This window comes from Ranitomeya imitator, chromosome 10 (assembly GCF_032444005.1).
Source record: "Ranitomeya imitator isolate aRanImi1 chromosome 10, aRanImi1.pri, whole genome shotgun sequence".
Taxonomy (NCBI): Eukaryota; Metazoa; Chordata; class Amphibia; order Anura; family Dendrobatidae; genus Ranitomeya; species Ranitomeya imitator.
In genome coordinates this window covers 134,209,655-134,225,267 of record NC_091291.1, presented here as the reverse complement: position 1 = coordinate 134,225,267, position 15,613 = coordinate 134,209,655, and the positions used below count along the sequence as shown (strand labels likewise).

General features: G+C 47.6%; 2 protein-coding genes across 3 annotated transcripts in view; both read right to left on the bottom strand.

Annotated features, from left to right (window-relative positions):
• Positions 1–6,037, bottom strand: part of ALG9 (ALG9 alpha-1,2-mannosyltransferase) — an 85,826-nt gene extending 79,789 nt beyond the window's left edge. Inside the window, exons 1-2 of one of the 2 annotated variants that reach the window (XM_069741893.1) lie at positions 5,927–6,037; positions 3,174–3,312 (exon numbers count right to left, since the gene is read on the bottom strand). In XM_069741893.1, coding sequence (XP_069597994.1) covers positions 3,174–3,312; positions 5,927–6,033 — 246 coding nt within the window. In that variant the 5' untranslated portion in view covers positions 6,034–6,037. The remainder of the gene's footprint in view (positions 1–3,173; positions 3,313–5,926) is intronic. The other variant, XM_069741894.1, reaches the window with a different exon arrangement.
• Positions 6,038–7,940: 1,903 nt separating this feature from the next.
• FDXACB1 (ferredoxin-fold anticodon binding domain containing 1) lies at positions 7,941–15,601 on the bottom strand. The gene is made up of 6 exons (XM_069742353.1): positions 15,511–15,601; positions 14,989–15,165; positions 13,297–13,453; positions 12,307–12,510; positions 11,580–11,726; positions 7,941–10,210 (listed from the first exon to the last, which is right to left on the bottom strand). The coding sequence occupies exons 2-6, from the start codon at positions 15,152–15,154 to the stop codon at positions 9,151–9,153; spliced, it is 1,734 nt and encodes a 577-aa protein (XP_069598454.1). The 5' UTR covers positions 15,155–15,165; positions 15,511–15,601; the 3' UTR covers positions 7,941–9,150.
• Positions 15,602–15,613: the final 12 nt, after the last annotated feature.

The window sequence follows — 15,613 nt, the reverse complement described above, 5'->3', positions numbered from 1 at the left end:
AAAAGTAATTGGACAATGGACTCTAAGGGCTGCAATTAACTCTGAAGGCGTCTCCCTCGTTAACCTGTAATCAATGAAGTAGTTAAAAGGTCAGGGGTGGATTCCAGGTGTGTGGTTTTGCATTTGGAAGCTGTTGCTGTGAGCAGACAACATGCGGTCAAAGGAACTCTCAATTGAGGTGAAGCAGAACATCCTGAGGCTGAAAAAAAAGACAAAATCCATCAGAGAGATAGCAGACATGCTTGGAGTAGCAAAATCAACAGTTGGGTACATTCTGAGAAAAAAGGAATTGACTGGTGAGCTTGGGAACTCAAAAAGGCCTGGGCGTCCACGGATGACAACAGTGGTGGATGATCGCCGCATACTTAATTTGGTGAAGAAGAACCCGTTCACAACATCAACTGAAGTCCAGAACACTCTCAGTGAAGTAGGTGTATCTGTCTCTAAGTCAACAGTAAAGAGAAGACTCCATGACAGTAAATACAAAGGGTTCACATCTAGATGCAAACCATTCATCAATACCAAAAATAGACAGAAAAACACCTCAAGAAGCCAGCTCAGTTCTGGAAAAGTATTCTATGGACAGATGAGACAAAGATCAACCTGTACCAGAATGATGGGAAGAAAAAAGTTTGGAGAAGAAAGGGAACGGCACATGATCCAAGGCACACCACATCCTCTGTAAAACATGGTGGAGGCAACGTGATGGCATGGGCATGCATGGCTTTCAATGGCACTGGGTCACTTGTGTTTATTGATGACATAAGAGCAGACAAGAGTAGCCGGATGAATTCTGAAGTGTACCGGGATATACTTTCAGCCCAGATTCAGCCAAATGCTGCAAAGTTGATTGGACGGCGCTTCATAGTACAGATGGACAATGACCCCAAGCATACAGCCAAAGCTACCCAGGAGTTCATGAGTGCCAAAAAGTGGAACATTCTGCAATGGCCAAGTCAATCTCCAGATCTAAACCCAATTGAGCATGCATTTCACTTGCTCAAATCCAGACTTAAGACGGAAAGACCCACAAACAAGCAAGACCTGAAGGCTGCGGCTGTAAAGGCCTGGCAAAGCATTAAGAAGGAGGAAACCCAGCGTTTGGTGATGTCCATGGGTTCCAGACTTAAGGCAGTGATTGCCTCCAAAGGATTTGCAACAAAATATTGAAAATAAAAATATTTTGTTTGGGTTATGTTTATTTGTCCAATTACTTTTGACCTCCTAAAATGTGGAATGTTTGTAAAGAAATGTGTACAATTCCTACATTTTCTATCAGATATTTTTGTTCAACCCTTCAAATTAAACGTTACAATCTGCACTTGAATTCTGTTGTAGAGGTTTCATTTCAAATCCAATGTGGTGGCATGCAGAGCCCAAATCGTGAAAATTGTGTCACTGTCCAAATATTTCTGGCCCTAACTGTATGTGAGCTCTGTGTGTCTCTTCCAGTAATATAGGCTGGATGTGAGGTATGTGTGTCTCTCCCAGTAATATAGGCCGGATGTGAGCTCTCTGTGTCTCTCTCAGTAATATAGGTTGGATGTGAGATCTGTGTGTCTCTCCCAGTAATATAGGTTGGATGTGAGATCTGTGTGTCTCTCCCAGTAATATAGGTTGGATGTGAGATCTGTGTGTCTCTCCCAGTAATATAGGCTGTATGTGAGCTCTGTGTGTCTCTCCCAGTAATATAGGTTGGATGTGAGATCTGTGTGTCTCTCCCAGTAATATAGGTTGGATGTGAGCTCTGTGTGTCTCTCCCAGTAATATAGGCTGTATGTGAGCTCTGTGTGTCTCTCCCAGTAATATAGGTTGGATGTGAGATCTGTGTGTCTCTCCCAGTAATATAGGTTGGATGTGAGCTCTGTGTGTCTCTTCCAGTAATATAGGCTGTATGTGAGCTCTGTGTGTCTCTCCCAGTAATATAGGCTGTATGTGAGCTCTGTGTGTCTCTCCCAGTAATATAGGTTGGATGTGAGATCTGTGTGTCTCTCCCAGTAATATAGGCTGTATGTGAGCTCTGTGTGTCTCTCCCAGTAATATAGGTTGGATGTGAGATCTGTGTGTCTCTCCCAGTAATATAGGTTGGATGTGAGCTCTGTGTGTCTCTTCCAGTAATATAGGCTGTATGTGAGCTCTGTGTGTCTCTCCCAGTAATATAGGCTGTATGTGAGCTCTGTGTGTCTCTCCCAGTAATATAGGTTGGATGTGAGATCTGTGTGTCTCTCCCAGTAATATAGGATGGATGTGAGCTCTGTGTGTCTCTCCCAGTAATATAGGTTGGATGTGAGATCTGTGTGTCTCTCCCAGTAATATAGGCTGTATGTGAGCTCTGTGTGTCTCTCCCAGTAATATAGGTTGGATGTGAGATCTGTGTGTCTCTCCCAGTAATATAGGTTGGATGTGAGCTCTGTGTGTCTCTTCCAGTAATATAGGCTGTATGTGAGCTCTGTGTGTCTCTCCCAGTAATATAGGCTGTATGTGAGCTCTGTGTGTCTCTCCCAGTAATATAGGTTGGATGTGAGATCTGTGTGTCTCTCCCAGTAATATAGGATGGATGTGAGCTCTTTGTGTCTCTCCCAGTAATATAGGTTGGATGTGAGCTCTGTGTGTCTCTCCCAGTAATATAGGCTGGATGTGAGCTCTGTGTGTCTCTCCCAGTAATATAGGATGGATGTGAGCTCCGTGTGTCTCTCCAAGTAATTAGTTTGGATGAGTTCTGTGTGTATCCAGGGTGTTGCAGTCTTCAATTGCTCATATAGCAACACAGCTTCTGTTCTGCACTCACTACGTAATGTGCCTTCTTCCTTCTTTTTAGCCATTTTTCTCTGCTCTCCATGAGACTGTAGGTACTTTGCCCCCTCTCCATAACCCTTTGCTTTAAAGGCAGGTTATACATTTTCCACTACAGATTTTGCAAATAATCCACAGGGAAATCAGAACGTATTACATATTGATTTTGTGGCACATCTACAATAGTATTTTTTTTTAATTGGGACCATGCGATACAACATCTTCCCTGCAGTGGTGGATGGTCATATGGTGGACGGATTCCACAGCGTCTATCCAGACTGTGCCTGCTGCCACACAGGCGCCACGTGAGCGTGTACACCTGGGCATTAGCTGATAACCCTGTGTGCACTGGACCTAGTTCTCTTCCATCCGTTACTTACAGGTTCCCAGTAGTTGAAGGTTTCATCACAGTCGGAAATGTTGCTCAGTAAAGCAGCACAGAAGCGGGCGGAGATCAGGCATTTAAACGCAGTGGCTCCTTCAGGCGCCCACACTTGTCCGGTCTTAGTACACGCAGATCTGGGGAGCGAGCACAAGACGTCACCAATAATAAAGAACCCGGCAGAGATCCCGCACAGGGCGACACTGCACAGAACTCCGTGTGTGGCCAAGAGTTATATTTGGGCAGTAAATAAAGGTGCTGTGGTATTTACCAAATCTCATCCACACATTGCAGCAAACCCGCCCCGGGCCTGGACTGTGGATCCGCTGCATGTGGATTACTGCTGCGGATTTTACCATTGTAACGAGCAAATAAAATCCAGGAAACCAACCGCAGAAAATGCGCCCTGCGGCGAAGTCTGCGGAGCAGCAAGTCTACAGATTGCAAATAACTGACCTGCATGTATGGGAGCACAGATATATGGGGTCCGATATATACGGGGTCCCATCTACGGGGAAGAGATGTATACGGGGCCCCATCTACAGAGAAGAAATGTATACGGGGTCCCATCTACGGGAAAGAGATGTATACGGGGTCCCATCTACGGGAAAGAGATGTATACGGGGTCCCATCTACGGGGAAGAGATGTATACGGGGTCCCATCTACGGGGAAGAGATGTATACGGGGTCCCATCTACGGGGAAGAGATGTATACGGGATCCCATCTACGGGAAAAAGATGTATACGGGGTCCCATCTACGGGAAAGAGATATACACGGGGTCCCATCTACGGGAAAGAGATATACACGGGGTCCCATCTACGGGGAAGAGATGTATACGGGGTCCCATCTACGGGGAAGAGATGTATACGGGGCCCCATCTACAGGGAAGAGATGTATACGGGGCCCATCTACGGGGAAGAGATGTATACAGGGTCCCATCTACGGGGAAGAGATGTATACGGGGTCCCATCTACGGGGAAGAGATGTATACGGGGTCCCATCTACGGAGAAGAGATATATACGGGGTCCCATCTACGGAGAAGAGATATATACGGGGTCCCATCTACGGGGAAGAGATGTATACGGGGTCCCATCTACGGGGAAGAGATGTATACGGGATCCCATCTACAGAGAAGAGATGTATACGGGGTCCCATCTACAGGGAAGAGATATATACAGGGTCCCATCTACAGCGAAGAGATGTATACGGGGTCCCATCTACAGGGAAGAGATATATACAGGGTCCCATCTACAGGGAAGAGATGTATACGGGGCCCCATCTACAGAGAAGAGATATATACAGGGTCCCATCTACAGCGAAGAGATGTATACGGGGCCCCATCTACAGAGAAGAGATATATACAGGGTCCCATCTACAGCGAAGAGATGTATACGGGGCCCCATCTACAGGGAAGAGATATATACAGGGTCCCATCTACAGGGAAGAGATGTATACGGGGCCCATCTACGGGGAAGAGATGTATACAGGGTCCCATCTACGGGGAAGAGATGTATACGGGGTCCCATCTACGGGGAAGAGATGTATACGGGGCCCCATCTACAGGGAAGAGATGTATACGGGGCCCATCTACGGGGAAGAGATGTATACAGGGTCCCATCTACGGGGAAGAGATGTATACGGGGTCCCATCTACGGGGAAGAGATGTATACGGGGCCCCATCTACAGGGAAGAGATGTATACGGGGTCCCATCTACGGGGAAGAGATGTATACGGGGTCCCATCTACGGGGAAGAGATGTATACGGGGTCCCATCTACAGAGAAGAGATGTATACGGGGTCCCATCTATGGGGGGCAGATATACGGGGTCCCATCTATGGGGGGCAGATATACGGGGTCCCATCTATGGGGGCAGATATACGGGGTCCCAGCTATGGGGGGCAGATATACGGGGTCCCAGCTATGGGGGGCAGATATACGGGGTCCCAGCTATGGGGGGCAGTTATACGGGGCCCCATCTACGGGGAAGAGATGTATACGGGGTCCCATCTACGGGGAAGAGATGTATACGGGGTCCCATCTATGGGGGGCAGATATACGGGGTCCCATCTATGGGGGGCAGATATACGGGGTCCCATCTATGGGGGCAGATATACGGGGTCCCATCTATGGGGGACAGATATACGGGGTCCCAGCTATGGGGGGCAGATATACGGGGTCCCAGCTATGGGGGGCAGTTATACGGGGCCCCATCTACGGGGAAGAGATGTATACGGGGTCCCATCTACGGGGAAGAGATGTATACGGGGTCCCATCTATGGGGGGCAGATATACGGGGTCCCATCTATGGGGGGCAGATATACGGGGTCCCATCTATGGGGGCAGATATACGGGGTCCCATCTATGGGGGGCAGATATACGGGGTCCCATCTACGGGGAAGAGATGTATACGGGGCCCCATCTACGGGGAAGAGATGTATACGGGGTCCCATCTACGGGGAAGAGATGTATACGGGGTCCCATCTATGGAGGGCAGATATACGGGGTCCCAGCTATGGGGGGCAGATATACGGGGTCCTATCTACGGGGAAGAGATGTATACGGGGTCCCATCTATGGAGGGCAGATATACGGGGTCCCAGCTATGGGGGGCAGATATACGGGGTCCCATCTATGGGGGGCAGATATACGGGGTCCTATCTGTGACATGCAGCCCCTCACTACACGTCACCCTTCCATTACACACCCCTATACACAGGCCACCACCCTTATTCCCGGCGCTGTCCTCACTCTGCTTTTTGTTCCGGTCCCCGGTTCTCTTTCTTGTGTTTTCCGCTGTTTTCCTCCCTTTCTCCGCCGGTTCCTTTCCATCGGTGTCGAGCTCCCTTGGACGCCATTGCCGTTGTGGGCAGGAGGAAATTACTTCCGCGTACGGGTAAAGAGTGAGGACGCGTCAGACGCCATGTTTACTACTGGCGCCTTGATGTCCTAATGCGCATGCGCGGTGCGTGGACTGACGTGTGACCACTCAGGTACGCTGTGAAGGAGGCAGAGAAGATGTCATGGAGGTGCTGTGTGGCTCACCTCGTCGTGTGCTCTGCCTGTGCACCTCCCCGGGCTGCTATTTTCACATACTTGTTCTATTCATTCACTTCTCTCCAAACTTATTCACTTTTAACACCTAGTGCAGTTAACCCTTTAACAGCATGTGACAAAAATGGAGATCACAGGTGCTAGCTTCTGCGCTACGACCTCCACCGTCATCCAGGTGACCTCGGGGGGCGCTGTGATAGCAGCACTGATACTACTGTAAATGCTCGCTGCTTAACCCCTCAGGTGCTAGTCAGTAGCCACAGCGTCTAGGCCGTCACACCTTTTATCTGTTTATTAGCGGCACTTAATTTTCCGAAAACAATAACATGGGGGAGCCTGTTTACATAGAAGGGTTCCCCTTTAAACCTTCCAGGTGCCCATACACCTTGGGTAGCTGAGGCCGGTCGCTCGCGCGCTATCACTCCTGACTGCGCCATACACGATATTCATTGTGCCCGATCCGTTATGTGTCACCTGGTGACGCGGATCCTCGATGGCGTCGGCCCAAATGAGCAGCCGGCACGGACCAATGTCACTGGCACAGCAGAGAGATGTTTGGAACAAAGGAGGCCCATGTAGTAGACAGACCTGGAACAATGGAAACCGATGAAGCAGAGTGGAAGGAATGGCAACTGATGTAGCAGTTGTGTTTGCAGTGGGGGTTCTGAGCCAGGACTGGCAGTGCGATGCAGCAGAGCTATCAAAGTGAGGAGGAATCAGAGTAGCAGAGCTGAGCTATATGGTAGGTTTAATGCAGCAGAGCAGGCATAGCAATAAACATGAAGAATCAAAGCAGCAGGACTGAATTGCACAGGAGGTGTCTATACGGCACAGCGATACCATTCATCAACGCAGCAGAGCTGACTTTGCAACAGAGTCGATTCATGAGAGAAAATCCCCAGTAATGGCCTAAATGCCAAGTACCTGAATACTCAGGTGGCATCCATCTGCCTGTGCCAGAGTGACGTGACCGAACCATGAGGAGCAGAGGAACCCTGCGGCAGCAGGAGGATGCAGCAGAGCTGAGGAACACCATCCTAATCTTCCACGACATCATGGCCTGCTGAAATCTTTGGACTCGGCCACCTTTAAAGGGGTGGTCAGGGATGTGGACAACGTGTGTGACAAAAATACGGCTTGGTATATCCATATTACGAACATCATGAAGCATTCACATGTTATATGTTTCTGTTGACTCTGTCCCAGGCGACACGGCAAAGCTTGAAAAAAAAAAATCTGCAGGAAACAGAACATTTTATTCTGTTGTTTTCTCCAGCAGCAGAAAAACTGGAATATTGCATCTTTATATGGACAAAAAAAAAGGACACCAGTGTAATGTAAAAATATCTATAACCAAAAAATGTCAATATTTTGTAACATTTTCATTAAAATTTCAATACTGAAGCGCCTGTTCCTCTGTTATTCCTCCTGGAAATGTCCAAAAATGGGTCATAAATAACCAGTGACACGCGGCCCCTAATATTGCACTCGTGTACGTGTTTGCCACCGTCCAGTCCAGAAAGACAAACCGTTGTAATCCAGAAACTACTGGCAGATATAGGAAAACAAATGGTTAGATTTTTATTTAAAGCCACAGTTTATTTTGGCGGCTTTTTTTTTGTCAGAGTGTCGTATAAATAAAAATATATATATATATATATATTTATACACAAAAATAATTTTTTATTTACCATATTTCTTACCCATTTATAATATATATAAAATTTATTTTTGCTGTGTTTGTAAAAATAACATATTTTACTTAAAAAAAATATATATGTGTATGAATACAAAAAATATATACGGTATATAAGCAAAGACACAGGTACTGTATCAGAGATCGAGATCTTTCAAGTCCCAAAGTGGGACTAATATAAATAGAAAAAAAAAAAGTTATAAATATAAAAGAAAAATTTTAATTGTTTATTTTTAAATGGCCTTTCCCCCCTTTATTGGTTCATTTAATATGTAACTAATAATAATAATAATAAAACTCACATAACTGAAGTCGCCACATTAGTAACAACTCTGTATAAACCCTCTAGATACCTCAGATGATAAAACAATTAAAAATGGCAGAATTGCTGTTTTTTCTTTGCCTTTTCCCCAAAAACTGAAATAAACAATAATAATAATAAAAAAATTAAAAAAAAAAATCGCATGCACCAATGAGCATTTTAACTCATGATTAGTGCTGAGCGAGCGTGCCCGGGTAAAGTGTTATCTGAGCATGCTCGTGTCCTAACCGAGTGACTTCGGCGTGCTCGAAAAAAAATGTTCAAGTCCCGGCAGCTGCATGTCTCGCGGGTGTTCGACAGCTGTCACACATGCATGGATGGCTTAACAAACAGCTAATCCCTGCATGAATTGCAGCTGTTGAACAGCCGCGAGACATGCAGCCGCCGGGGACTTGATCATTTTTTTCGAGCACGCCAAAAATACTCCGTTAGAACCCGAGCATGCTCAGATAACACCTTATCCCAGCACGGTCACTCATCTCTTCTCATCATGTAAAAAATAAGCTATGGATGAAAAAAAAAATAAAAATAATAATGGCTCCCAGAATGAAAGCCTGCAAGGGCAGGGTCCTCTATCCTCTGTACCAGTCTGTCATTGTTAGTTTTGTTTACTGTAAGTGATATTTGTATTTTGTATGTAACCCCTTCTCATGTATAGCACCATGGAATTAATGGTGCTATATAAATAATAATAATAATAATAATGCGAAAGGAAAATAATTCCGTAATTATTTTCATTAATTTCAAATGGATTTAACTGCCAAATGGGTGAAAAGCTGACCCTCCCGCTGCCTGCACGGACTCCTATGGACATGTTCAGCGCATCTACGCCAAACCAGCAGATACAAGCTTAGTTATACACAGGATGGATAGAAATGGTTTCTAGAGAACCCCTAGGAGCCGCTATCGGAGGACGACATGTAAACTCCTCGGCAGCTCATTCCGAAGCTGCATCTGCATCGCCAGCGCCGCTCTGTAACTCAGCGCTCGGTCACAGGACTGATACTTCAGCCGGTAACACAGACCAGTTCTCCCAGTTTCAGCATTTTTATACTGGTCCAGAAGCTGAATATCCACGATGTTTCCCTTTGACATTTGCAGCGCTACCGTGTGAAACTCCACATCATCGAAGACGGCGTCCTCCTCCACCCAAAAACTAACATCGTGGATGTAATAGGGGGGGTAGAGGGAGAAGGGCTGGTAAGGTTTTAGGTCACGATGATGGAACTGGGTCCGGAATCTGTCATCCTCTGTCCAGAGCAGTCGCCAGTCTTCAATCCCAAGCAGACACATGGCAAGTAAATCTAAATTCAGGGATACTATGAACATTTTGGCCAGATCTCCAGGGGGGGCTTCTTTGATCGTCCCTATCACCCGGTCGGGATCAGCAGGTGACCTGGTGACGATATAATCTCCTTTTTCGCCGAGTCTTATTTTCTCGCTGTTCACCGTTTCCGTTGATGTGATGGACGCCACCGCTGTGTTCATGGTGTCCGTCACCAGTCGGAGCCGTTCTCGGCAATCCAACAACATGAGCATCTCATGATAAACCGGCATGGACTGCGGAGAGATCAGACACTTCCTAAAGACAAGGCCGCTCACGACAATCAGAGGAACTGGTCTGCAGATGGATTTATGAGAAATGGCACTAATAAAACAGGTCAGCGACGGTCTCAGATGATGGAGCGCCGCCGTCCGATTATTAGCCGCCTCAACAGAACATAAGGGCGTCCTGTGGAAACCACCAGAACTCTCCGATCCTTCCTCCTCTGTACCAGGAGTCACAAAGTAAAGTCTGGAGTGAGCCGCTGAATACGAGGGACGAGAAGAACAAGAGTCGTGGCGACAAATTACAGGAAATGTGTCTTCCAAGGCGTTCACCTGAAGCTTCTGACGAAAACACTTCACCAGCTCTTTATAGATTACACCAATGGGGTGACGAGATGTTTTACCTAAGAAACCCCTGAAAGAATGAAAAAAATAAAATATTAAATTAATGCGATTTCCATTATTTCAGGGTTCTTGGTTCAATAGGAAATTAATTTTCACATCATTTTTTTAACTGTATTTTTAGTATTAAAGAGATAAAAAAGAAAATATTCAGACTTTCTCAGCAGCCTACAGTAGTGGAGAGGAATCTGTCAGCACAAAACGACTGTTCAAACCAAGCACAAGCCCACGGGTGCACAGTTGACGTGGGCAAGAAATTCCTTCCCACCTACTTTTATTCCATCTATTTCTGCCCCCTCTTCTTTATTTGATAGCTCTGAGTTTACATGAGCTAGAAGAAGGTAGAGAAAGATGGAAAAGGGCATTAAAGTGTTTGGCCACTCCATGGGTGCACCGAGCTCCACAGATCAGTCACATCAAGACAAGGCAGGGAGGACTATACGACTGTGGGCGCTCTGCCCAACCAGCAAGGCAGAAAACGTGCATCAGAGAGGGGCTGGAGAAATAGTTTGTCTGATGACCTGGGACTGAATGGGATTGCGCAGCCTGCACTGTTCTGTATTACCTGCAAGCTCTACAAGCCGAATATTTGCAACCGCAAATCTCTTTTGCAATGCAATAATAAAACGGTGCGCACGTCCAATAGTAAGAAACACCGGCGAAAAATAGATTCTCCCCAGTGTTCTTCAGTAACGTTAGCACAGGATTCGGAAACTGCAACCTGCTGCACTCCAGCTGTTGTGAAACTACAACTCCGAGCATGCCCTAATGGCCAAAGTCTGTCAGCTAAGAGTTGCAGGAGTACTGCTGGTCGCTGACCCCTGCAGCATAGTAAAAGGGGCCAGATCTACAAACTTCTATACAGAGTTGTCAGGGTCGCTCTGTACAGAACAGACGAATAATCAATACCACCGGCACTTACAGGAGACAAGGACTGGAGTATGTCTTTAAAGGGACACCGTCACCTGAATTTGGAGGGAACAATCTTCAGCCATGGAGGCGGGGTTTTGGGGTTTTTGATTCACCCTTTCCTTACCCGCTGGCTGCATGCTGGCTGCAATATTGGGTTGAAGTTCATTCTCTATCCTCCGTAGTACATGCCTGCACAAGGTGCAATCTTGTCTTGCGCAGGCATGTACTATGGAGGACAGAGAATGAACTTCAATCCAATATTGCAGCCAGCATGCAGCCAGCGGGTAAGGAAAGGGTGAATCAAAAACCCCAAAACCCCGCTTCCATGGCTGAAGATTGTTCCCTCCAAATGCAGGTGACAGTGTCCCTTTAAGCTTTCTTACTTTCTTTACTCTTGTAGAGTTAAGGAAAAATTGGGGTTCTGAGACTAATGTAAGGTAACCAAAAAAAGTTTTATCCTGTGTAATCACCCATCAACTTCATCATCAATGCACTGCGGTTCCCGGACAGAAGAGAACTTCTCGATTATTTGCAAAGCTGACAATTTCTCAATCGGTAAACTTCTGGTAAAAACGTGGTTCAACGCTCCGATAACACGGAATGATTTCTCCTGGCTCCTACGAAAGACATTGAAAGAAAGCGAGAAATATTAATTTTAATTATTACGATATAATGTGAAAATAATGTAATAATATACAGGGAGTTCTAGTTTCAGCAAATAAAGGTTATTCGTTATGCAATAAAAAAAAGTTACAGTTACTGTCTCAAACCTTGCATCTTGCAAGATCACTGCTTGCTGTCGCGGAGTGGGAACCCTCATAGTTTACTTGGAGGAGATATAAAATCCGTGCGATGATCACGCAGAGGGTCGGCTCATTGCAAGGAAAGTACGATCATAGCATCTCTCGGAAAGGTTTGTTCCGCATACTAATGGACTGCATGCAGAGATCAATAACGACAGTATAGAGAAAAATGTTAGAAAAGAGCAAAAATATTCACACTCCACTCCGGTCCTCCAGGGCAGCTGTTCACTTCTGCGACCCGCAATCCTCAATGCCTCTGACGCTACCTAGGTGCCGTAACATCATGACATCGAACTACAGTGGACGCCGGATGGTGCAAATATTTTTGTTCATCTCTTTAAAAAAAAAAAAAAAAACCCTACTTCTTATAATACTCCTGATATTTTTATCATACCTGTACCCGGTGCTCTGGTAGCCATAATGATTATCAGGCTCAAACGGGACCACTGATGTCAGGATGAACCCGGCCGTGGCAGCCATGGCCACCACTTGCCAGCTGTTATGCCATTCCCTCTTTGACTGATCAGCAGGAGTGCCACCTTGCCCCTGGCATAAGGCTACATGGATTTCACCTTTCGCTGCAAGAACACCTGTACAGCTGGAATATAGAAAAAAACTGATTTATTAACTGTTACTATAAGAACAGTGACAAACGGCCTCCGCAAATTTTTACATTTTATTATATTTGTAGAATAAATTTTTTTGGGGGGTGATCTAGTAATAATAACATGAGACTATTGCATCTATGGTCACAGACAACATAATCCAAAATGTGCAAACTATCCCAATATTTGGAGCCATGAAGGGGGCATAATTTGCATTGGCCGATCTAACATGGAGGGGAATGCTGTACGATCAGGTTGCCATCTTCCCTCTCCTCATTCAATGCTGGTAGAGGATATTAGGTGAAATGTAAAATGACTAGAGCAGAACAATATTGTATCATACAATTATTAGGTTCTGTAGAAGGACGTAGATCTGGGTATTTATTATGATGGAATATAGGCTGAACTGGATGGACAAATGTCTTTTTTCGGCCTTACTAACTATGTTACTATGTTACTATGTTACTAGTGATGAGTGAGTGTACTCCTTGCTCCGGTTTTCCCGAGCACGATCGGGTGATCTCCGAGTATTTGTAACTGCTCGGAGATTTAGTTTTTGTTGACACAGCTGCATGATTTACAGCTGCTAGCCAGCCTGAGTACATGTGGGGGTTGCCTGGTTGCTAGGGAATCCCCACATGTACTCAAGCTGTCCAGCAGCTGCAAATCATCCAGCTGCGGCGAGGAAAACTAAATCTCCGAGCACTAACAAATACTCGGAGATCACCCCGAGCAACGAGTACACTCGCTCATCACTAAAAATGACCCTTCTAACTTACCCATGAAAAAAATTGGATAGCAAATCCCTGTTCTTCTTGACTCCTGCCTTCCTGCCGCAATGTGGAAAGTTGAAGATAATTCTGTCGTAAAGATGATTAGTGATAAAACCATATTCATCTAGTTTTGTGGCGTCCACACCAAAGTGAACCTCGGCTCCTATAATATATTGCAGGAGAAATATGGCACGGGCAAAGGTTAGAAAAGGGAAGATAATTTCATGGCATTAACATGCTTATTTTCATCACCAAATTACCATGAAGAAATTATGGTGCAACATTGAGGTCAGCGGGATGTTTTGTGATGATTGTACTGACTCAACACTGATGGCAGATGCCCGAGGAAACAGAAAAAAAAAAAAAAAAAAAACGATTGGTGAGGCTGGATTTGTTTTCAAGGGAGATACATCACCGTCAGAGGAGTCTGGAAACAGAGGGGACGCGGGGTGGGGACACAGAGGGGACGCGGGGTGGGGACACAGAGGGGACGCGGGGTGGGGACACAGAGGGGACGCGAGGTGGGGACACGGGGGGCGCGGGGTGAGGACGATGGGTGGGGACACAGAGGGGACGCGGGGTGGGGACACAGAGGGGACGCGGGGTGGGGACACAGGGGGGGCGCGGGGTGGGGACACAGGGGGGACGCGGGGTGAGGACGATGGGTGGGGACACAGAGCGGACGCGGGGTGGGGACACAGGGGGGACGCGGGGTGGGGACACAGGGGGGACGCGGGGTGGGGACACAGGGGGGACGTGGGGTGAGGACGATGGGTGGGGACACAGAGGGGACGCGGGGTGGGGACACAGAGGGGACGCGGGGTGGGGACACAGAGGGGACGCGGGGTGGGGACGCGGGGTGGGGACACAGGGGGGACGCGGGGTGGGGACACGGGGGACGCGGGGTGAGGACGATGGGTGGGGACACAGAGGGGATGCGGGGTGGGGACACAGGGGACGCGGGGTGGGGACGCGGGGTGGGGACACAGGGGGGACGCGGGGTGAGGACGCGGGGTGAGGACGATGGGTGGGGACACAGAGGGGATGCGGGGTGGGGACACGGGGGATGCGGGGTGAGGACGATGGGTGGGGACACAGAGGGGACGCGGGGTGGGGACACAGAGGGGACGCGGGGTGGGGACACAGAACAGGGAAAAGTGCAAAGAGGACCATGAATGGGCAGGTGGCAGGAAGGCTGGGTGGGAATGAGAGAGAAGGGGCCACAGAAGGGTCTAGAGGAGCATGCCCAACTGAAAAGGGGTATTCCCATCTTACACAGTGTCATATCCTGTGGTAGGTGGGGGTCCTAGAGGTGGTACATGCATCTGTCTTGAGAAAGGAGTGTGGTGGCTGCACATGTACAAGAGCCTCCATTCACTTCTATATCAGTATTCCCATAGAGGTGACTGTAAAGCGCTGCACATCCGGGGGGTCCCAGAGGGGAGTCATGCATATATCAGAGATGTATAACAGGCCCTGTGAACATGCCATTAATGTCTGAGGTGGGAATACCCCTTTAAGCCTAGACATTAACAAGTTGTGCAGTATGTGATGTAACTGGTAACCAGGACAGCGGGCCGATGGGAGCTGCTGTTCTGGGATGTGAAGCCCCCTATAATGGGGGGTGTCGGCGATTTCACAGCGGTCAGTGGCAGCCACCGCCATCATCAGCGGGCGGTGAACCCGGCACTTACTGACCTTTACTTCTAAGGTGCTGGACGTTCCTCCAAGAGAGGCGCTGCTGGCGGACCGAACCCTCTGCCTCATAACAGGTGGCGGTGATGTGATCGGCGTCTTCTCCGCTGTCACAGAGAGAAGCTGAAAATGAAAAATTTCCTTCTCCGACCAACAGAATAGAAACCATCGTCTCTGCATCTGAATGAAAAAAAAGAACAACATTTATTAAAGGGACCTGTCCGCTCTTCTACTCCGCCACCATGATATATGGACCGATGAGATATCAAAATCTCCCTCACAAGAGGAAAAAAACAATGCAGGCAAATGAGAGATCACTAACAAAACCACTGCAAAAGTCATGTGGGCGGAGTCTAAACTAGCCGCAATGTGTGAATGTAGTGCAATGTTTGTACTTCCAGGTATCAGTGACCTCCATTCCCACAGAAGGAACATTGTGCAGACTCTGCAGTGGGAATTACACGCGTCTTTTATGCCATGTCCGTGCTGTCTGCAGGGATCTGTTCACACAGCAGCGTCACTCACCCGCCCGTCACCTCCCGACCCGCCGCACACGGCCGCAGGCACCGGCGGACGGCTGCGACCACGTGACTCCCTCCTGCAGCTGCTTCCGGGTTCTGCGGCGCAC